Consider the following 26,268-nt stretch of genomic DNA (forward strand, 5'->3'; position numbering starts at 1 on the left):
CACATGCAATTTATAGAGATAACAGAATTACAATATATTTGTACACACAATAATTTATCATAGTACTGAAGAATAAAAGGTTTTAAAAATATGGTCTATATTTCTCTGTCAGAGGAGTCACAAATTAGCATTGCAGCCTTTCACCGAGACCTTCTGGGCCACCATTCAAACAACTAAACACAAGTAAAAAGTATAATGGTTTGAAACAGATTTTAAACTTGTGTATCACTGAGCATAGATAGACAGTCTAAAGATCTATAGAAAATAGACTCCAATTTTTCTACACCACTCCTTTAGAAGATCCCCACAGCTAATCAACCATTCTTGCAATTGTGTTAAATACAAAAGAAAATTGTGATGATTACAAAAAATTGCTATTTTTGGAATTTGCTAATACTTTTTAATAGCATTCCAGTGAACAGAATCCCTGATGTCATATTTTCAGTGAGTTGTGAGGTTAGTCTAGCAGATTTACAGTTGTGGGCGGGGTTTTGTAACCAGAGATTGGTTGATGGCTAGATATGATTGGCTGAGTGACAGAACTGCACCTAGTCACCCCAGGAAGGTTTGTTTATGACTGAGAAGGGCAGGAGCTTGCCTGTGTGTGAAGAATGTGATTGTCAAGGGTCTATCTGTGTCAGACCTACTAGCAGAAAGAACAAGACTGAGCTATTTTCTTATTATACTTGGAGTGGTTCAGAGGGTTCAGGGGGAATTCAGTACAGAACAAGTCTTTTAACTGTGTGGACAGTTTGACACTATGGACTATATCCCAGGATTCACATTGAAATGCAGATCATTCATGGATTTTTTTAATATCATTTACTTCATACATATTGGACTTTTTATTCATTCTTGGCTTTAGATACAAATTCAGCAAAGTTTTAGTGTCATTTCCTCCTGGATACAAGGTCACATGAGCCTTCACAAGTAACCACAGTGTGTAAAATGTATGGATCTACGTTCAAACTAATGACTGCTGTCTTCATTAATTAAGAGAAGTTTTATTTACCTCAGGCTTGTATTGAGAAATCTTTGGAAAATTGATTATTCCTATTGAAACCTGAACTTTCTTTTTATAAAACTTCCTATATTGAGCTGTAATATAGCACAATTATTGTTTGGAGGAGACACATTATTGAATGAAGATCAGTGAATGTGCAAATTCTAGGTCTGAGGTACTGTAACATTGATTTTATTAGTATTCCACAATCCGTAACTTGAGAGTTCATAAGCACATAACATAACTGGAATAACGATGATGTTCTCAGAGTATAATTGTCATCATGGCCCCCCACCACACAATTTTGGTCCTCCCCCTCATCATCACCACCCCCACCACCCCATGGCAGCACCCCCGCCCCCTCACCACATGCCACCCCAGCACCCACATCAGCAACCTCACCCAGGCTACCCCAGGCCACGGATGGATCCCACAAGTGATGTGTTCACCTGTCTCTTCGGGGATCTCTTTGTAAAATGGTAAGTTCTCATGTTTATGATATTAGGAATATTTTCACCATATATTTTTGGCATTTCAGTATCATTGTGACTTTAATTATAAAATGAGTTTTGTTAAGATTTGACATAGCATCATCAAAATTTATAAAACCTTTAGTGAGCTTTCAATGATAATGCTGTAAAGTAACATTTTGGATAGAGAAAAAAAAACTAAATTTATAACACAAGGCATGCCATTTATTCGAATTTAGACAGATATGCAGAAAGATTGCTTTATTTGTAGAAAGAGAAAATATGTAGAGTTCCTTGCATAGTGTGTATATCATGTGAAAACTAGGGTATAATGTTTTGTAGGACTTTTGAGATGACGTAACCACCACCTATTGTTATCTTTTTTTGATTTGTATTTACCTGGGTATTTTAGATATTGTGCATTATAAAATTAAAAATACATTCTGTAAAACATAACACTCAGAAATTGTTAGACGTTTTTAATGTACTGTATGTGACCTTGCTCTATTCTACTGCCAATATTTACAACCCCAATAAATATGAAAATTAATCGCAACAAAAACTGACAAAGTTGGATAACTTTTATCTATGACTTTTTCTGTTTAATAAAATAGAAATTAGTATGGCTAACACGGTATCCTTTTGAAGGATGTACTGTCATGATGATAACTTCTTTTGCAATATGTGCTAATCGTGTAGAATTTTCAAGTTGTAGAGATTGGGCATGAATTATTTCTGTGAGAATTAACTAAACATACAGTTGGATAAATTTACTTAAGATGCTTGGAGATTTCACCATTCTGCTTTCAGGAGAAAAAAGTTTTTTTTTTTTTAATGGAGGAGGGTTACTTATTATTAGAAGAAAGGAGAATAAATAATTGAGGCATTAATAATAACATTTGCTAAATCAACATATAGTTAAACGCCCATTTCTTTTGGAAATTCTGAAAAATGAATATAAAAAAATAATTTAAAACACAAGAAATAATTAGTCTACAAAAAAAGAAATGCAATGCAGAGAGATGGTAAATGGGACATCAATTATTACTGGCAGTTATCTGATAAATGGGACATCAATTATTACTAGCAGTTATCTGAAAACAGCAAAAATTAATCCATCAGGAATGGAAAATTTTGTGATTCTTTTTTGTGTGTCTAAAATTGAATACAATTGATGGATAATATACTGATTCAGCAGTGAATCATTTCATATCTTAACAGATAATGATTTTCAGGAATTTGAGAAGTTTAACTACAAATATGATGCATCGAAAAATTAGATGCTTTAAACTGAGTGGCTCAGTAATGCAAACCTTAGTGAATTGATGAAATTTTGTCGTCTTCTGTGTCAGTGTAAACAAGTGATACATTGGTCTCTGATTATATAAAGCACCTCAGTACCACAGTCTTTGTTATAATGTGAACATGGTCTTGTATCCCATTACATTATCTAACCATATTATTGTATAATAATAATAATAATAATGACTTGTATAATGCCTAATCTTTAGAAGCTCTAAGCGCTTTACAACATTAGACAACACCTATAACATAAAAAACATATATAATGATATGATTACAAAAAACAAACACCATGAAATTAGAAAACATAAAAAACATGCTGAAAATATTTAAGGTAGGAAACATTATTAGGTCTTTAAGTTTGTTCTTAATAATATACCCCAATATAACACAATCTTGTATATAATCCAGTAGACTTTTAATGGCCCCCTTGAAGAACATTATGGTGAGGAACAATCTTGTATATAATCCAATAGACTTTTAATGGCCCGCTTGAAGAACGTTATGGTGAGGAACAATCTTGTATATAATCCAATAGACTTTTGATGGCCCCCTTGAAGAACCTTATGGTGAGGAACAATCTTGTATATAATCCAATAGACTTTTAATGGCCCCCTTGAAGAACATTATGGTGAGGAATCACTACACCATGACAAATAACAAAAGAGTGAACTTCCAGATTGCTGTTCTTTAACTCGTTAATTATTCATATTTATTTTTAGTCTGAAAATTCAGCTCTAAACACACTTGTGAAAATAGTTAAATATAACTATTTTTCTCCATTTCATATAAACATGCCGAATTACAGGTTGTTACATAATTATTTGAACATCTAACAGCCCAATATGAAGAACTGATTTAATTACTTTGCTTTGTGTAAAGACCTTGGTACTGTGTTTTTTACTTGAACAGATTGGGTATTTATTCCACGTACTTTATTTTTTACTTACCTAAATTGTTATGGAATGAAATCATCTCAGGGACAGAAAGGTTTAACTTTCTTAATTTTCAGGACAGAAAGATCAACATGTATATATATGTGGGTACATAAATGGAGAATAGATATTTCCTATAACAAAAAATGTTAATTGAATTTGACATGAAATGAGAAGGAAGATTTTAAAAAATGTTCATCAGGTTCAAAATGCAGAAAAATAAGTATTTTAGAATAGCTTCTCTATCATTAGAGCCGAACTGCCCCTGTTTTATTTTGAATTTTTTCCTCTGAATTTTCCCACTTGATGTTAGATATATGGACAGTTTATGATGGAGCAGGATGTTTGAACATGGAATTCACTAAAACCATGTGCTAGTGGCATAGGGTAATCACTTTATCCACAGCTAGTAAAATTCATGTTGCAAGCCCTGGCTATCTGAAACCAACAGCTAGTAAAACTCATGTTCCAAACCCCAGGCTATCTGAAATCCACAGCTAGTAAAATTCATGTTGCAAGCCCTGGCTATCTGAAATCCACAGCTAGTAAAATTCATGTTGCAAACCCTGGCAATCTGTTATTCACAGCTAGCAAAATTCATGTTGAAACCCTGACTATCTGAAATCCACAGCTAGATCCTTTAGTTTCTCATTCATAAAGTAGTAATATATTTTGTCTCTATTAAGCGGATACCATTCTAAACCATTTCTTACAAAGCTTGTTGACATGAACCCAGGCGGCTGCGAGATTTAAACCAATTGCCTTTACTATTTACTATCATCCCTTCTCTGTCCACGTGGGCTTGAGTTAATGGTTCAACCAGTGTGGGTATGTGAGAAAGTTTACCAGTATCTTCCTGTGGGTCAGTGGTTCTTACCAGGTTTTTCCCAGGTTCTTCCTTCACCAGTTATACTGGCTGCCATCTATAGACTATCATGCACTAGAAAATGACATTAAACCCCAAAACAACAACAACTGTAATCCCAAATCTTGCAGCCTTAATTTTTCTTTATGTCAGAGGTCAATCATGCATTACAAACAGCCTATGTAGAGAGAGAAAAGATGACCATTCAGTTGTGAAGGTCACTAGATTTGGCATTCATCTGACTGAGCAATGCATTGCAGAGTAGATTCTGTTTGTAAATGCAAATTAATCAGCTCTTACCTAGGTTTAGTCAAGCTATGAATTATGTTTTAATCATAAAATGTGAGAATATAAATATTTTACTTAAATATTTCATGCAGGTAGGGCTTGTTACAAGGTAATTTAAATTTGCTAGCCCCTATGTGAAGTAACTTCATCCTGCTATTTCATGGTTCTGGCAAATTCCTTGTTTTAGATAAGGGATTCATTTTGACATTCCACCCAGCTATCTTAGCATGGGGTGGGAAAAAGATCAGTGGAAACATGGACTATATGTTCATGGAAAATTGTTATTCAAGCTTATTTCTTGTCAAATACTGAGAATTTAGTTTTGTTGATATCAGTTTTCATGGTTTAAAAAAAAAATCCCTTTTTGTCAGAACTTAAATTTGTGGATTTTGGAAGTATTATTTGTTGGATCTGAATTTGTGGATTTACAAAAATAGTAACTGACAAAAATATAGTTCAGACACAGTCTTCATTTTTTAAAAAAAAAAGAGCTTTATTTTGATTTAATTGACTACCAGATATTTATCCCTGAATATGAGAAGACAGGTCCTGTATAACAATAACTTGACACAAGGAAAATGGTCAGTATGTACTGTCCTGACCAGATGACCGTTTAGGCCATGTCAGATCACTGGGCAGTAGATGTTATTGATTTCTGATCACCTGGTGATAGATGAGATAGCTGGCTGACCTTACCAGGTCATACACTCATAGCTACTGACCTATGGTCACTGTTGACAGGTGACCCTCACTTACTAGGGGAAATGGACAGTATTTACTAGCTACTTATGTAGGAGATAGACTCGTTCTTCTTTGAAAACAAAAAAACTTTTCTCAGGATAAAAATTGTACAAACCTTTGGATATGAGTATTTTCAAAAATAATGACAACTGTGAGAGATATATGCATACTCAGTAAGTCCATTTTGTGCAATGATTATTGTGTATGAAGATTTTCCATAGATTCTGACAAAAAAATGGTGGCCAGTTCAGATAATAATTTCCAATTGCAGGGGTTATGCCAGTAGGTGATGTGAAAAAGAACCCCATAATAATATGTACCATGCAACCAGAACACCCCTCGCAATCCAACATTGATGCCATCTGTCATCATTATTTTTGCTCATACACTTGTAAATAAGTTCTGTAAGTGATGTTGATCAAGTTTGTTATGATTGTTGCTATAATAATTAGTATCAATATGAGTGTTTTTAAAACCATAGTGATAGGTAACTGTGCTTGATGAAAATATTTCACAGGGAAGCCAGAAGCCTTTTTATAGGGTAAAATATTTTATCTTGAGGAAAAATAAGAAAGTCAGAAACTGATTCTTATGTCATTTTCTTATGCATGGTAAGCCTTTTAGCAAGAATGATGCCTTACGTGATGCTGGTTTTGGCCAGAATATAGTGAAAGGCTTTACTGAAGTTTGATTTTGAGCTCATAATTCCTGAATGATGTGACTTTGCATCATGAGGTACATATAGTACCCATGTTCCAAGCTCTGTGGCATCATTACAGTTCACGATAGACCAAAATGTGTAAGAACAGACAAAAGGGCAAAGATGTTGCTTTACAATAATACCAGACAATTTTGATTTTCTATTCACATATTAAAAACAATGGCAAAGAAAATATAAGTTTTGAGACCTCATTTTTTTTATAGGTTAAAACAATTGCTGGTCCAGAACCAGAGTTTTTTAAATCAGATTTTAGACTTCCTGTTGTTAGATCTAAAGCAGACCCATTTTGATGGCACACAGACAGATGAACCATTGAAAAAAGTAGGGCAAGTTTGAGATTTAGAGGGCCTGAATGCAAAAGTCGTGTCCAATAAGTCAACCAAACAAATGAAATTTCATCATCTGCTTATATATGAGAAAATTAGCCAGTCGAAAATATCTTTCACACTTCTGTAAATCTGGCATAAAAAAGGTCTCTTTGAATCAGACATTCTTGGATTTAATCAAAAGTACCAACATAAATTTGTCTCTTCCCTTATTTCAAATACAAATAATCACCCATGGAAGAGTGCTTTAATAAGACGTTCCTTTTTCTGAGCAAGGCAGTTCAAAGTTATGTGGATACATGTCAACAGAGATAAATATGTCGGATATTGAAAGAAATCTTTGGGTTAGAAAACAATCCAAGTTAAAAGATATTTATTTAAAAAATTGTTTAATTATAAGTGTAGGCATTGTACATGCCTTTCTGTTTTGAGTTGTTTACCAAGACACCACAGAAGAGCTTGTGAGTAAAAAATTTTTTATTGGAATTCAACCATTCCATACAATAAATAATTGCATAAATTGTTCTGTGATGAAATTCATTTAAATTCTTTCAAACAGCAAATTGGTTTTACATACGTAAATGGATTAAATGCAACCTTGAAGCAGTAATAGCTGTCTTGGATTGAACAACATTTTTTGTATACATGAAACATGATCCCTGATGGCTTTTTTTATAATTTGATATAAAAGTATTTAATCTGATGAAACATTTTTCAAAGTTAAATCCATTTCATGCCAAAGTCAAAATTGGAGATGAAAATTGATGTTTAACTTAATTTCATAAAACTACAGGTATGATATAATCTGTCAAAGAACTAGTGCGTAACTCTTTGAAAGCAGCCAGTGACTAGATTGATGTAAAACATTGGTGTTGCTATTACATGTAAACCAAAGAAGGAAGGAATTCATCCTCAGTTTTGGTTAAGAATTGTTTTGAAGTCAAATTACATATCGTAAATGGTAGAATCTTGCACTAGAATATTTTAAATTGGTCATTGGCACAAAAGGGTTGGATTGAGAGAGGTCTGAAGATAAATTCACTTGTGAAAGATATTGAAAATCAGGTATTGAAATGCTGCTAGATCAAACTCTAATCCTCTTAAAAGTTACATGTTTTGCAGAAGCCATATATCCTGTATTGATTGAAGGAAGGTTTAGAAATTCCTCCCACTGATCAGGTGATGGTTCATTCTGAATAACTGAGCAGTATTTTGAATGCTTCATGGACTATATAATAAAACAGTTTGATCATGAAATAAAACTTTGTAGGTTTAAAATGCCAAAGCCTCCGGCAGATCTAATTTTTTTTTTTTTTTTTACTAATGCCCAGCGAATATTAAGCTGAAACTCGGCATTCTGCTTGTGGTAAAGAAACATGGTTTGTTCAACCATACAAAATATATTCTTAGAATTTGAGCCATAGTGTGACACAATTTAACGATGTTTTTCTTTTCCTTTTATGTATGCCGTGATAAATAACATATGGAGAAAGTTTCTGAGGAAAATTCTTTTGACAACTTTTGGAGTTTCTTGAAAATCTATTGAAAAACAACCCATTGGGGTTGTAAGAACCTTGATAAATGGCATCAGTCCCATGACAACAGAGCACATGCATTATAATGCATTGGTGAAAGGGAGTACACATGTAAAGCTTAAACTGCTTCAAAATGTTTTTTTTTTCTTCCTTGTATTAAATTTAATTATTCTTTTAATTGCTTTTCATATTCCTTGGTAATTTACTATGTACAAGTATGTTTTGTTTGTACTAAAAATAGGACCCTGATTGGTTTACATGCATTGATACAGCAGTGACATTGGGTCTGTAATGGTCACATTTAGGGCTGTGTTGCACAAACTTGTGTAATATAATCTGACAATTTTATGATGGATTATCAAATATGGATGGGCAAGAAGTTCTTGTACTTGTAAATGGTTTTAATGATGTAAATAAGACTCCTTGACATTTTTTTCTTACAATTTAGTTTCTATTTTTGCCACAATTACTACATAGGGCATTAAAAAGCATGCTAATACAGCTTTAGGTTGAAATTGTACACAATAAAACTTGATTTAATTACTAAATTTGACATGTGACATTTCTCATTCTGGTTGTTCTACAAAAGGTAATAACTTTTTGCAGGAGCACAAGTTTATGAAGAGAACTAACAGTTAATGTATGACTTGCCTGTGAAAAAAAAAGACTTTCTTTTCATCACGCCAATATATTCTTTGGATTTGAAGGAGTTTTTCATGGTTATTTGCCATGATATATCAAATTGTATAGTATAAGATATTTACCAAGTATGATTTGAGGGATGCATCTTAAAAAGGACTGTAATCTGATGAATCATGTTCATTGCTTGCACTCAAGGCCATTATGCTTGCAATCCATTCAGATTTACATAGCACACTACTTTTTGTGACGTTCTGGTCAAATTTGAAGACTTTTTTTGGACGCTTAAATACCCTGTAATGCTTTTGTGCTGAACTTGATAGTTCGGTGAAATCGAATTCCCAGTGGTAAGCTAGGTGCCATCCATTTAGTACATATGATAAAATCTGGCAAAGCTTGACCCCTCCCTGTACACATACGTACTTTTTTACACACACACACACCTGCGTATGTATGCTTGATGCACACACCACACCCCCAAATTCTATAGAACAGTCTATATTTAATCCACACTGAATCAAGGATTAATAATATTAACATGTTTAATAAAACAGATAGTCCATCCACTAACATTCAGTGTCTGGCTGCTTCAAAGAAATAAGCTGCGTAACTTTAAAAAGTTTGTCTAGTGTCTGCTAAAATTTGAACACCGACTGAACCAAGTTGAACAGGTTATATATTAGACAAATTATTATTGAGGTTTCACGCCCCACTCCACCCCACCCTCGTTTCCTATGCGCACATATATTATCAGTAGAACCCACCCACCCATACGCAAGCATATGCATTTGGGTTACCCCCTTCCATGCATACTTACTAAATGGATGGCCCCTAAGGAAGAATATTGTTACAATTCCAAAAGTCTTATCTGATATTTTAATGGTAAATTTTAACTTTTAAAAAGCATTTTCACCGTGTTCAAAATTTTCATTCACTTTAAGGTCAAAATTTTAAAAAATCTTCCTTCTACAAGCAGAAGTAAATTAATGCAGTCCCTCCCCATCTTGAATATCTTACATTTTTACAAGCATGCCATAAGGTGGAATCTATTATGTTATGATATTCCATGCCCATCATCCATGTATCCATCCATAAGTTACCAGTTTGGTTTCTGCACAGTAACTTTAGTTGTCCACCTTGATGTGCAAAGGTTTAAATGTCACGATCATTGTGGTTGACAAAACTAAAAAAGTTTCCTCACAGTAACTTGTGTTCTTCACCATCTACAGTTATAAAACTTACAGATAGATTGAACAATGGATAAAGAAGAACCCAGTGTATTTCAGGTCAAAATATCAAAGGTTAGGACCAAGGTAACTGAAAGAACAAAATTTGTTTCCTTACAATAGTAAAGTTCTCAACCATCTAAAGTTACCAAACTTTGTGACTGGCTTGTGCTTGGGACAAGGATAACAACATTTAGTTTTGGTTTTACAGGTCAAAAGCCTGAGTCACTATGACTGAAAGATAAAGGGCTTCTGACAATAATGTGAGTTCATCATCATCATCATCATACAGTTACCAAACTTTGTGGATGGATGGCATTTATGTAAGAAAGAACCCTTTTAACTTTGGTATGAGGAGGTTAAAGGTCAAGGTCACTGACTGGGAGAGGTAATGTGGCTTCAGCACAATAATATTGGTTGTACATTACGTGTACCCAAATTTACAGATGGCTTGCTTTTAGTGTATTTAAGAAGAAACCTATGATTTTTGGAGTCAAAATATCAAAGGTCAGGGTCACTCTGACAGAAGAAAAATGGTTTCTACAAAAACAACTCAGTTATCGACAGTACTTTTAGACAATGGGGTGGGTGTATAATGTGCCATTCACAGAACTCTTTTTATAAGAATAGTTACATGTAATACTTTAGTGTTTGAGATGCTTTAGAAACCACCTAACATTTGTAAGGAAAGAGCACATTTGATTCAAAACATGATTTTAAGCACCACAAGTACACCCAGAGAGAAAGAAGGTCTTTGATTAATAAAAGATGTATTACAAGTGTTGCACCTTGTTTGAGCTGTCAGGGGCACATTATTTACACCTCAGCACCACCCACCCACCCCCAAATAATGATCACAGTAAGGGAATTTGCTGAAATTAGATCGGTAGTGTCAGTTTGTAGTGAGAGGATGTCCCCAAGGTCCATTCAAAGTGCATCAAAGAATTTTTTATTGTTGTAGAGTTAGAAATTGGATCAGAACTAAATCTTATTACTCACCAGTTCCACTATATTGAAATAAAAACATTCAAACAAAGTTCGACTTATAATGTCAGTTAATACTGACTCAGATGGAATTCATTTTCATGACTAATGTTGTCTTTGAGAGTCGTAAGTAGCATCTTTAAATAAACCGTAATAACCCATTTAACCTAGACAATGTTTACTGATGACTTAGTCCATATTTAGATATATATCTTAGTACCTATGTTATACTAAATATAAAGGGTTATCTATGGTCAAACCTTTCACTCCAAATGCTTAAAATTGTCATCAGTAGAAAAAATATCTCATTTGAAAACGACTGCTGTTACCAGACAGAAATTGAATGTATGACTGACTTGTACATTATTTTGTAATTTACAATCTCCAGTGTTTTCCTGAATAGTTTTTTAGGGTATTTTTGAAATCCTAAACTGCAATCCTGGATAAAAGTTTGCTTCTGTAAATGAATAATCGTTTTGAAGGTCCCTCATTTCTAGGCAGATGATTAGGATTGTTTTATGAGGAGATATAGTTAGCTTTCAATGAGGATTTACTCAAATCTAAAGGCAACATTACAAAGCTTTGGAAGTAGAAATATGTGATGAATTTGTCAACCCCAAAGAACCACTGATAAGGACAGCCAAAGCGGATAAGTGCTACAGTGAAATGAAATATTTATTAGAGTTCTGTCTTTGACCTTAACTTGAAGCCTGATTTTTTTACAACTCTGCATTGTGGAAATATAATACAAACTTACCTTATTGTGACAGCTTTTTTATATCCGATATTATTGTATGGATAACTGTTAAGTTTTCTTGAAATTATCAAAAACGTATTTCTGTATCCCTTTCGGAAATGTTAACTCTAATGTCTAGATGTAGATTAACCAGAGTTGTTGACAGTATGCAACCCTCGTAAAAAATTTTTAAAAATCTCCTTTCCCCATTATCTATATTCAATCTGTCTTCTGGAGAAATACATTCTTTGCTACTTGAATATATGACATGCTTGCATCTTGCATCACCAATAGTGAACTGATGCTTGTAGACTGGTCCATTCCCCAATTTAACAAAATAATGGCAAATTTTCATATAAGAAAACTAGTACCATTAATATTTCCATGCACATCTGTCATTTTTAAGACTGGTCCATTTGACCTGTTCTCCTCCCAGTATGTAATACAAGGGGATAATTAGCTGTTGCTCAGTCTGCCTGTCCATAAATATTTCATTTCCAGAAAATAACTTTCAAAAATCTTTTCAAAGTATTTCAGTAAGACTTGCTATACCTGTCAAGCAAGCTGTCTGTAGGTACGCCATACTTGATATACATGTCAGACAAGCTTTGTCAGGGACCTTTTGTTGTATAGAATTTCCACCTTAAGTCTATTGCATGGAAAGAAAGTGTAGCACAAGAAGTAGTCCCTGGTATATTAACTAAGAAGGTGGGCTCATATGGTACTAACATAGACATTTTGCAAATTTTGACTGTACCGGGTACTTTCATTAGGAGTCTTAATCATGTGTGGGTTGGAATATGTTATGTCTAGAGGACTCCTGTCAGGAGAGAAATACTGTAATACTATGTTTTATCAACAAAGTGCTATACATCGTTTTCTTGGAGAAAAAAACAGCCACTAGAATGGCTCTCAATTTTAGCTTGGGTTAGTTCATGACTTTGCAACTTATGGTCCCAGAGGACATCTACTGTGGGAGATTATATGAGATTACATGTATTTATTTTCTCTTCTGTACATCATTTATGTTAAGGGGCCCCGGGTGGCCAAGTGGTCGAAGGTACTAGCTTCCAAAGATCACTGACATCTCACATCTGGGTTTGAGTCTCAGACTCAGCCAACATGGATTGATTGTGTGAGAAAGCTTGACAGTAGCTTTCCATGGGTCAGCAGTCCATCCTGGGGTTTTCCAGGGTTTTTCTATCAGATATACAGGCTGCCATCTACAGCTTATTAATTGATGAAAACAATGGCATTAAACAGAGAAAACCAGAAAAATCTTTATATTAAATTAAAGGAGACTAGCATACTCTTTGCTGCAATTGAAATTATTGTGATGAAAAATCTAGTAAAAAAAAATGATTGATAAATTGTAGTAAATTGTAGTATATTAATGTTAATAGACTGTTTTTACATATTAGATACAAACCTTCCTTTGTATGTTTGCTTTTTGTAAGAAGAAATGTGTTTCTGAACAATGGGTTGTTGTTTATTTATTTATGAACAGAAGTACATTGTATTATGATACATTCTTAAATGGAATTGTCACAATCTGACCCTGTAAATCATGGAAGTGGTAACATAAGCTTTACTGCAGGAAGGGACAATCAACTTATGTGTACTGAAACACTTACTGCTTTCCTGGAGGAAGTCCAGGAAGTTGGACTTTTAAGGTTAAAATCAACACACATGCTTGAGTTGTTTGCATGTATTGTAATATCTCATATACATTCCCAGTAGAACATGGATAACTCTAAATACATTTTACCATAGACTTTTTTTCTTCTCTTTTGTAAAAAGAGGGGAGGGTATTAGGTGGTATATGTAGTATAACAGTAGCCTGGGTCACCAGGCCCACTTCACTATGCAATGAAAATACAAACCAAGACCTGGTGGTGGGTGGGTAATAATACATAGTGAATGAAAACTAGGCTGAAGGCTAGGTAGTGGTGTGAGTGTTAACAAACATTAAATAAATAAATTAATACTTTTAGTTGTACAGTGAATGATCCGATTGTCTTTAACAGGAGGCTTAAAATGTGATGGGACACCCTGAACTAATGGAAAAACTACACAAACTTTGTTAGTAGCATAGCTAAAACCATGAACTGACCATCACTTTGGCCTTGCATGCTGACCATTCACATGGCCTGTTCAGCATCTTGTGGGGTCCCTGATGGTACAAAGGGTTCAATGAAAATAAAACACATGTAATGAAAAACAAGCATACAAGTTCACATCTTTATGGTCAAGAAAAGTAAAATGTATGTCCATCAGAAAGAATCTTGACCATCATAATGAACAGGAACATGAATTTTTTGAGTTGAATGTCTGAACAGAGCTACCTTAAAATCACATACACTGATTGATGAAGAAAGATAAACTTGGCTTTGCCCATCTCAACAGTATTACTGCAATTGTGGCCAAATTAATGAAAGTTAAACTCATTGTGAGTGATCATGACCACCGTACAATATCCAGATTTCTTCTAATCATACAGAAAGTTTATAATTGAAGCGAATTATGGTGGAGTTGTATTGAGTATTACTTGTGAGGCTTGATAGCAATCAATATGAATCGTTGCCCCAAACCGATTATACATCAGTTTTGAAAGGTATCACCATGCTCTGTAAAATGTCATTTTCTTCTGCAGGTTAGGTATGACACCCGCCATTGTGTGATAAGTTGGTGATTATGTCTACCTATTGGGGTGTGATATTTCAATCATAGCAGCTCTCAGTTGTAGATCGATAGGGACTTTTATGGAGTTTTGAATTGTCCTCTTTTCGTGTCAATTAAATGTCTCTATTAAAGGATTTTTGACAGCTATCAGTGGTCTATGGAAACAGCTTGGTGTTGTTTCATAAATAAATAAATAAAAAATAGATTTCTTTGTGGGAGTAGAATATACCTTGATGTGGCCATTGTTCAGGGAAATAATTCATCAGCCATATGTGTCTGCTGTTTTTAAGATTCAAGAATATTAAAATTTGCTATTTAATTCAAGTTCAACTGTTTCTTGTCCTGGCAAGAAATATTCTGAAATTTGTTCTGCATTTGTTTAAAATATTGAAGTCAAAATTCATCTGAGGGATAGTTCATGACAAGGTTACTAAGGTCACATTTCAAGGTCACTATTCCATTGTGAAAGAGCATAAGCTTTCATTTTGTAAAATTAACATCTGGTGCGTAAAATTATTTGCGTCATAAATATATTACTATTACCAAAATTTTGATGGCAGTTTCCATGATAAATAAATTATTGTTACCAATAGTTTGATGGTTACATCATCTGCCTCAGATGCGGGAGGTCACGGGATCAAACCCCAGCTGAGTCATACCAAAGACTTATAAAAATGGTACCAACTGCTTGCCTCACTAGACGCTCAGCATTAAGAGGTTAGTGTTAAGACTCGTAACCTGACGTCAGAATAATGTGACTTCGTGGGACGTCATGCTGTATGTCTTCAGAATGATACCCCAGTGCTAGACATCACTGTAAACTGCCACACTATATACATCATAGTCATGTGACTGAAAAATTATTAAAGCTACATGAAAAAGAAAGAAAAAAAAACACACACACACCAATAGTTTGATGTCAGTGTACATGATAAAAGATGCAGTGATGCTATTTATTTCAGTTGAAAAGTTGATTATCAGCTGCCAACTCATTGGAAGATATGAGTTTTATCAGCTGCCAATTCATTGGTTGATACGAGTGTTATCAGCTGCCAACTCATTGGTTGATATGAGTGTTATCAGCTGCCAACTCATTGGTTGATATGAGTGTTATCAGCTGCCAACTCGTTGGTTAATATGAGTGTTATCAGCTGCCAACTCATTGGTTGATATGAGTGTTACCAAGGTAATTAAAATTATGACATGAATTAACATAGTTCAGGGTGCAAATGCTAGGTGCAGGAGATGCTCAATCAGTCCAAATGAGTGAAAAGCTCCAACTGTTAGAGTATGGATAAGCAACATTGTACAAATTCAGTTCTTACTTTTAAAGTCTGATGGTTATTGACATTTCTTTTGCTATTAGGATAATTGTCATGTTTTTTCTTTTGCCTTTATTTCATCCTCTTTAGTTCACTCTTGATGTTGATTACATTTTTAGTGAGAGAGAGAAAGAGTGATCGGTGGGGACTGGTCTTGACAGGTGTTTGATATGTGCTAATGCTAAAGGTAGTATTGTTTTAACATTTCAATAAACCAGCTTTTAATGTCTGCACTTTTGTTCTTTTATGTTGTTTATATGGGTATTTATAGAAGTTATTTATAAAATGTGTATAAATATACAGACTCTGAAGGAAAATCTATGAATTTAAGTATCCACATAAATATCTTTTTTATTCTTCACAAAAATGTATGCCAATGAAAAGAAATGAAATAACAGTATAACTTCCATAATTTTACTTAACTCAGATTGACCTACACTGGATTCAACTACATGAAATTTTACTGCTTTTAAAAATTGTATAGCTACTCTTACAACACTGTATTGTACTAGGCCAGAATAAATACATGAGAGAAAGAGAGGACTTCAGTAAACATTTTAAATACATGAGAGAAAGAGATGACTTCAGTAAACATTTTAAATACATGAGAGAAAGAGAGGACTTTAGTAAACATTTTAAATACGTGAGAGAAAGAGAGGACTTTAGTAAACATTTTAAATACATGAGAGAAAGAGAGGACTTTAGTAAACATTTATATGCAGATAATAGAGACCTTTAAGATAGATTACTTCCCAAAAATAATTATGCATCCTCAATAAATAAAGCTGTTGCTGTTATTGTTATTATTATTATTATTATTATTATTTATAAATTTTCATTTTGTAATAATAATGAAAATTTAAGAAGGGCTGGCTGACTCCATGAATGTTCCATCAATTCATTTTGCCTGATTCCATGGATCTAGCAGTGGTTTACTCTGCCACCTTGCTAATTATCAATATTGATGATTTGTAGGGCACATGAGAAAGCAATTTTGAACTTTTGATGTCCAAGCAGGCATACTAAAACCACTTTTTTATACTGGGGTGGTTCTGGGCCAGTAGCTTATTAAATCCCCATCACAAGCCATTTACCATGGAGGAGGGGGGCATGTGTAAAGAATTAATTCTCAACCCCACGATGTTAAATCCATACAGTTTCTCTGGGCTTAGATTAGCTTCATGCATCCTTTGCTCTGGCATAAATACAAGAAACAGAATTGGGCTGGATATTCACATCTTTCTCAGTTACAATATTAATGAAAATTCCATCCTTATGCATGGATCCACAGCTGTGAAAGACGTCAGCCATGCATGCTGCTGATGATGAGCAAGAACAGAGCAGCATAGATTTTTTTTTTATCTCTGTTGGCAATAATTTTCCTAAATATGTTAACAAATTAAGAAATGCTCCAAAATATATTTCAGCTAGATAAGACCCATGAAAAAAGCATATTGCAAGAAATGAAAAATCCATAGATAATAAATCCAAGAGAAATTATGTGTATCCACATTCCTCCTTCTCATTCTGGTTAAATATATTTTCCAAGTACAACCTGGATGTGAGCTTTAATCTAAAAAATAACCACATTGTTTTTAAAAATATTTCAGTTCCCAAAATGTTCGTTCACTTACAGTTTACAACAACAACAAAAATACTTGGTGAAGATCTTGTCTTGTTTCAGAGCATACAGGTCTTTTGTGTTTTCTTTAAAATTGAAAACCTAAGGCAGAAGAGATATGTACAGTAGAGGGTTTTTTTTCCTCAAATTATCACATCATAATTATATTTCGTTAGAATTTGATGGAGTCTCCCACAGAGATTTTTTTTTAATTAATATTTTTGAATAGTAATCAGAGAATCAGGTCATTGGATAGGCTAATTATTATGAGTATATTGATTCGCCTGTCGTTATTACTTTACATGCCAATATTTCATATGGCAGATATCAAGCAAAATCTGGAGCTTTTGAGGTCCCAGGTAGTTATTTTGAAAGAGAGATCTCTGGAAAAACAGATCTGTCCAGATAAAGACCATTGTTTCCCTTAAACCATCAAAGCCTCTGACTGTGTAGATTTTTATGCAGATAATGAAGAACAGCTAACATGAACCCTGACCTTTGTTCAGAGACAGTAACTAATAATATACAAGCCGATCTGTGGTAGGTGACATGTCCCTGCTGAATGCTGACATTAAGTATGCCAGGGTTGGCCAAGAGGAAACAGGTAATTTTGTGGAGACAGGGGCCACTGCTATAAATGCTCTTCTATCCCATGTTCTTCTCTGCTAGAAGTTGAGGTCACTTGAAGGCTTAAAGTGATCCCCTATGTATGCAATAAAATTGTAGGAAGCATTAGTTTGAAACCTTGCTAATTTTGTAGACAGTGCTTAAAGCATATGGCATGACAACTGTCTGCATACTGAATGTGAAAGTATCCTGATATATTACTTGTAAAAGAAGTTCTATACCTTATACATGTTCATGTAAATACATCATTAAACTATTTGGTAAGATTAACAAATTGTTTGAAAATCTTTGAATTGTATAAAAGTTCTACTTGATCAATGGATTTGTTTTGTGACTTTTCTATTAAAATGATGAACCACTCCGGTGGCCTAGTGGTTATAGCATCCACCTCGGATATGGGAGGTGATGGGTTCGATCCCCAGCTGAGTCATACCAAAGACTTACAAAAATTGTACTAACAACTGCCTTGCTTGGCGCTCAGCATTAAGAGTTTAATGTTAGGACTGGTCGCCCTGGTGTCAGGGTAATGTGACTGGGTGGGACATCATGCTACATGTCTGTGGCATGATGCCCCAGTGCTAAACATCACTATGAACTGTTACACTGCAGACATCCTAGCGATATGACTGAACATTTTTTAAACTTCATTAAAAATCCAAATCACACACGCACACACACATTCTATGAAAATGGTTCATATACCTCCACGTATCGTTGATTTTTTGTAATTCATTTTAAATAAACCTGATTCATCTTGTATTTATTATAAATTAATACAGAATAATCCAAAAGGCTTGTCAAATACCTTACTGGGGCCCCAAGTGGCCGAGTGGTCTAAAGTGTTCTCCTTTACAGATCACTGCCATCTCACCTCTGTCTGCATGGGTTCGAGTCTCGGATTCAGCCAATGTGGGTATGTGAGAAAGCTTGCCAGTAGCTTCTCGTGGGTCGGTGGTTTTTTCCAGGGTTTTCCTGGGTTCTTCCTCCACCATTAATACTGGCCACCATGTATAGCCTATCGTGTGCTGAAAAATGGCGTTAAACCCTGCAACAACAACAACAAATACCGTACTGTATTTAAATTTCTCCATATAATTTTTAATAAACAGCCTGCTGAATACAGTCATACAAATTTGACACAACATGAATGATGAATGGATTCAGTTTGTGTACCCATATATACTTGTTTATAAGACAAGTCAGACGGCAATCAGACATCCTGATATGCCACAGAATAATGCACTTGCAATTCAGGGTCTATCCTGTTTGTTCTACTGATCACTCCTAACAGACTGCACAGACCCAGATCTGCCAATGCATTATGGGACAGCATATGTGGATCCAAGCAGTTTGCAGTTGGACTCAACTTATAAGCAAGTGAAAATGGTAACTGAAACAATTACTATATTCTTGCACATTATGACACTGCAGGGGCAGGTTCAGGATTGTTTTTCAAATGGGAAACAAGTTTTAAATGGGTGGTCTGTTTTGCATAAAATGGCTACATTTCATATTTTTCATACTGAAAAGTATACTGTTATTTCAAGAGAGGGAGAAACTGAAACCCTTCAAAATCCATGCATTCCGTGACAAAACATCATTAGCATTCTCAAAACTTTCTTACTGTAAATGTAAAACCTTGTAGGTGTATAGCAATTACTGTAAATGTACAATCTTGTAGGTGTATAGCTTCCAGTAAGATTTATTCATGGTGGCAGGGATGGATAACTCTGACAAACTTTAAACAATGAAGGTGTAATAGCTCCAACAAACTTTAAACCTTGTGGGTGTATAGTTTCCAACAACACTAAATCTTTGGATGGTAGAATGCTCAGACAAACTTTAAACCTTGTAGCAGTTAAATCCTGAAGCTGTATACCTTCCAACAACCTGTAAACCTTGTGGTTGTAGAGCTTCCAACAAACACTAAATGTTGTGAGTGTAGAGCTTCCAACAAACACTAAACCTTGTGAGTGTGGAGCTTCCAACAAACACTTAATCTGGTGGGTGTAGAGCTTCCAACAAACACTAAACCTGGTGGGTGTAGAGCTTCCAACAAACACTTAATCTGGTGGGTGTAGAGCTTCCAACAAACACTAAACCTTATGAGAGTAGAGCTTCCGACAAACACTTAATCTGGTGAGTGTAGAGCTTCCAACAAACTCTAAACCTTGTGAGTGTAGAGCTTCTAACAAACACTTAATCTGGTGGGTGTATAGCTTCCAACAAACACTTAATCTGGTGGGTGTAGAGCTTCCAACAAACACTAAACCTTGTGAGCGTAGAGCTTCCAACAAACACTAAATCTGGTGGGTGTTTATCTTTCAACAAACACTAAACCTGGTGGGTGTTTATCTTTCAACAAACACTAAACCTTATGGGTTTATTATAGCTTCCAACAAACTTGAAACATTTTAGGGTACAACTTCCAACAAGTGATGCAAATGTATATAAATAAGGACTACACTCTGCCTATTCATTGTTTGTCAGGGATTTGAAGATATGGCATGTTTGTTATATATAAACTGAACTTTTTAGCTGAACTTTTAAAGTATTCCTTCCACTGTTTTTTATCTTTTGAATTTATTTATTTTTAAAATTTTATTTGTTGTGAATGCCTACTTTAAATTCTGTAAAAACAATGAAAGATTATTCTCGGACAAGCATACTGTATATCTGCTTACTCCCCCCCCCCCAACACACACTTTTTTATTTTTTGTTTTCTTGGAAGGTAAAGGTGGTAATCTTTAAATACCATTCTCATCTCCAAACAATAAAATAGTGCATGCCACTTTAATAAATCCAATATTCATCCACTGATACAGTTTCAGAAAGGTTTTATACATGAAGAGATTACTTCTACAGGTAACAACAAAGCACAAAACTGCTAAATTCCTTCTTTAAGAACCTTCTTAACACAGGTTGCCTGTCACTCATGCATTGCCATTATTTAGGAAGGTAGATTAAATATCACTAAATAGTGCTTGGGTCTGAAATCTGATGAGGAAAATAACGAAGCTTAGAAACACTGCAACCTTGTGCTTGCTTACCCTAAATATATGGTGAATGAATCAGCTGGTACAGACCCCTGCAAACAATACATGTACATAGTACATACAATGTCAGACATACAATACACATACATACAATGAAACACTTACATTATACATACATACATACATACATACATATATGCGTACATACATATATACATGTGTACATACATACATACATGCGTACATTCATACATAGAATGTAACATATACAATACACATATATACCGCTCCGGTGGCCTAGTGGTTAGAACATCTGCCTCAGAAGCGGGAGGTTGTGGGTTCGATCCCTGGCCGAGACATACCAAAGACTTATAAAAATGGTACTAACAGCTGACTCGCTTGGCGTTCAGCATTATGAGCTTAGTGTTAGGACTGGTCAGCCTGACGTCGGGATAATGTGACTGGGTGGGACATCATGCTACATGTCTGCGGCATGATGCCCCAATGCTAGACATCACTATGAACTGCCACATTGCAGACATCGTAGCAATATAACTGAATTTTTTTAAAAGCTATGTTAAAAATCCAAATCACAACCACAACAACAATACACATATATACAATGTAACACCTACAGTACACATACATACAGTGTAACACCTACAATACACATACATACAGTGTGACAGCTACAATGCACATACATGCAATGTAAAACATCAGTACACATATATACAGTGTAAAACATCAATACACATACACGCAGTGTAAAATGTCAATACACATACATACAGTGTAAAATGTCAATACACATATATACAGTGTAAAACATCAGTACACATACATACAGTGTAAAACATCAGTACACATATATACAGTGTAAAACATCAGTACACATACATACAATGTAAAACATCAGTACACATATATAGTGTAAAATGTCAATACACATACATGCAGTGTAAAATGTCAATACACATATACAGTGTAAAACATCAGTACACATACATACAGTGTAAAACATCAGTACACATATATACAGTGTAAAATGTCAATACACATACATACAGTGTAAAACATCAATACACATACAGACAATGTAAAACATCAGTACACATATATACAGTGTAAAATATCAATACACATACATGCAGTGTAAAATGTCAATACACATATATACAGTGTAAAACATCAGTACACATATATACAGTGTAAAACATCAGTACACATATATACAGTGTAAAACATCAGTACACATATATACAGTGTAAAATGTCAATACACATACATACAATGTAAAACATCAATACACATACATGCAGTGTAAAATGTCAATACACATACATACAGTGTAAAATGTCAATACACATACATACAGTGTAAAATGTCAATACACATACATGCAGTGTAAAACATCGATACACATACATGCAATGTAAAACATCAATACACATACATACAATGTAAAACATCAATACACATACATGCAGTGTAAAACATCAATACACATACATACAGTGTAAAACATCAATACACATACATACAATGTAAAACATCAATACACATACATACAATGTAAAACATCAATACACATACATGCAATGTAAAACATCAATACACATACATACAGTGTAAAATGTCAATACACATACATACAGTGTGACAGCTACAATGCACATACATGCAATGTAAAACATCAGTACACATATATACAGTGTAAAACATCAATACACATACATACAGTGTGACAGCTACAATACACATACATGCAATGTAAAACATCAATACACATACATACAGTGTAAAACATGAATACACATACATGCAGTGTAAAATGTCAATACACATACATACAATGTAAAATGTCAATACACATACATACAGTGTAAAACATCAATACACATACATGCAGTGTAAAATGTCAATACTCATACATACAATGTAAAATCTAAACACACAACTCCAAACATTACTTTATTAAATTATAACTTACTCCAAAATGTCTGTAAAGACATGTGATACAAAAATCTGACAATGTTAGAGTCAGTTATTACATAGAATAACAGTCACATTTGTGATCCTTTTTTCTGTAACTGTTTATTCTTAAGCTTGACAACAAAATAAAGATATCTTACTTCACCTAATTTATTAAGGTTATTGTTGACTCAAAGATTTCTAATTTTAAGATTCAATGTTTACAGGCATACAACACAATGGTAGAAATAAGTTATTTTGAAGCACACAAAACAATCTCTGTGGCCCAAAGTGCTGTTGGTAGTACTTCATCCAAAATGTTTGGACATGGAGACTTTTTGTTAACACTTTGTCAAATGCAAGGTATTTCCTGGTAAAACACTTTTTTATTAGCTAGAATAATACAGGGTGAATCAGATACAACCCAATATAGATTCCCGGCAGTTGTGGTTTTATGCATTTTTGAAGGCCCTATGATGTGGGGTAAGGTTTGTCTATTCCCGTACCAATTGTAGCTATAACAATATTCAACAAAACGGGCTTCCAGCAATATAGATTCCTGGCAGTTATGTTTATGCATAATGGCCATATCATGTGTGACAAGGTAGATAGAACAATACAGGATGCAAGCAATTAAAGATTCCTGGCTGTTGTAGCTATGAAATTCTTAAGGCCCTATGATGTGGGGTAAGGTTTATCAAGACTCCCAGACCATTTAGCCAAAGCAGTACTGGGCAAACAGGATACAGGCAAATATTGATTTTTGGTAGAGATGGTAATAAGTGCCTTGAGGCCATTTGAAGCATGGTAAGGTTTATCAAGTCCTGTAGCAATTATTTCGTGCAAGAGGATAAATATTAGTACAGAGAAAAATCATAAAATGTGTAATAATTGATTATCATTTTTGTACAGAGAAAAAAATCTACTACGTCATAAAATGTGTAATAATTAGTTATCACATTAGTATAGAGAGAAAAATCAACGTCATAAAATGTGTAATAATTGATTATAACATTTGTACAGAGAAAAGAATCACCTATGTCATAAAATGCATAATAATTGATTATAACATTAGTACAGAGAGAAAAATCAACATCATAAAATGTGTTATAATTGATTGTAACATCAGTACAGAGAAAAGAATCACCTATGTCATAAAATGTGTAATAATTGATTATAACATTAGTACAGAGAAAAGAATCACCTATGTCATAAAAGGTGCAATAATTGGTTATCTTTTGATGAATCCCATAATGCTGTCATATCGGCAACTCATTTCATGGTAAGATAATTCATCATAGATTAAATCCACCACAAAAAAGAAAACCTAGTCTTTGTGCATACTTTGTCATAAAACTATTTTGAGGTTGCAGTCTGGAAGAACCACATATATGGTTGACTTTTTATGACAGTTTATTTAAATAATTATCACATCTATGTGTAGGTCAATTATTATTATTATTATTATTATTATTATTATTAACATTATTATTATTAATATTATTATTTGTTGCACACACTATTCAGAGTTATGTATGTTAGCAACACTTTTTTGTGTCTACATGTATTCATAAAATTGAAAAAAATTGTTCAGTATTATTTACTGAATGCTGTAGAAAATGAAGAAAATTAACATTTACAACAGGTCACAGAAACTGAATGTATATATTCTCTATGATTTTATCTCTTTGATGTTCAAAAAGTTCTTTGAAAGGCATGCAGATTTTAAATTTATTTCTGAGTATTGTTCCTCCAAATTCCAAAGTAACTGAGCCAAGAAGCAATACAGTTTTTGAAAATTAATTGCAGGACTTTTCTGTTTTTCCAGCATTGTAGAAAATAATGACAAATTTTAAATGAAGACTGAAGATTTAGCCTCTTTGTAAAGTGTTTGCTGTAAAGTTCAAATTTATTCTCTCACAAGCATAATCATTTAAAGATGTAATGAACCATGAATTTATAGACAATGAACCATGAATTTAAAGATATAATGAACCATGAATTTAAAGATATAATGAACCATGAATTTATAGACAGTGAACCATGAATTTAAAGATATAATGAACCATGAATTTAAAGATGTAATGAACCACGAATTTAAAGATATAATGAACCATAAATTTATAGACAATGAACCATGAATTTAAAGACAATGAACCATGAATTTATAGACAATGAACCATGAATTTAAGGACAATGAACCATGAATTTATAGACAAGTACCATGAATTCAAAGATATAATGAACCATGAATTTAAAGATATAATGAACCATGAATTTATAGACAAGTACCATGAATTTAAAGATATAATGAACCATGAATTTAAAGATATGAACCATGAATTTATAGACAGTGAACCATGAATTTAAAGATATAATGAACCATGAATTTAAAGATATAATGAACCATGAATTTAAAGATATAATGAACCATAAATTTATAGACAATGAACCATGAATTTAAAGACAATGAACCATGAATTTATAGACAATGAACCATGAATTTAACGATATAATGAACCATGAATTTAAAGACAATGAACCATGAATTTAAAGATATAATGAACCATGAATTTAAAGATATAATGAACCATGAATTTATAGATATAATGAACCATAAATTTATAGACAATGAACCATGAATTTAAAGACAATGAACCATGAATTTAAAGACAATGAACCATGAATTTAACGATATAATGAACCATGAATTTAAAGACAATGAACCATGAATTTAAAGATATAATGAACCATGAATTTAAAGACAATGAACCATGAATTTAAAGATATATGGAACCATGAATTTATAGATATAATGAACCATGAATTTAAGGACATAACAATGAATTTAGAAATATAGTGAACATGAATTAAAAAATTTAATGAACCAAACCATGAATTTAAAGACATAACCATGAATTTAAAGACCTAATGAACCATGAAGACCAAACCATTAATTTAAAGACCAAACCACGAGTTTAAAGACATAATGAACCATAATTTAAAGATAAAGCCTTGAATTTAAAGACCTACTGAACCATGAATTTAAAGATATATGCCATGAATTTAAAGATATATGCCATGAATTTAAAGACAAAACCATGAATTTAAAGACCTACTGAACCATGAATTTAAAGATATATGCCATGAATTTAAAGATATAGCCATGAATTTAAAGACCTACTGAACCATGAATTTAAAGATATATGCCATGAATTTAAAGATATAGCCATGAATTTAAAGACCTAATTAACCATTAATTTAAAGATAATCCA

At 33.6% G+C, this 26,268-nt stretch overlaps 1 protein-coding gene across 2 annotated transcripts in view; it reads left to right on the forward strand.

Annotated features, from left to right (window-relative positions):
• Positions 1-394: 394 nt before the first annotated feature.
• Positions 395-26,268, forward strand: part of LOC149795628 (thyroid hormone receptor beta-A-like) — a 70,247-nt gene continuing 44,373 nt past the window's right edge. For both annotated transcript variants that reach the window (XR_016422366.1, XM_089965459.1), the window contains exon 1: positions 395-1,482. Coding sequence is in view for 1 of the 2 variants with exons in the window: in XM_089965459.1 (XP_089821585.1) it covers positions 1,259-1,482 (224 nt within the window). In the remaining variant the exon portion in view is untranslated. The remainder of the gene's footprint in view (positions 1,483-26,268) is intronic.

Source organism: Sinohyriopsis cumingii, chromosome 7 (genome assembly GCF_028554795.1).
Source record: "Sinohyriopsis cumingii isolate HCF-2022 chromosome 7, ASM2855479v2, whole genome shotgun sequence".
Lineage (NCBI taxonomy): Eukaryota > Metazoa > Mollusca > Bivalvia > Unionida > Unionidae > Sinohyriopsis > Sinohyriopsis cumingii.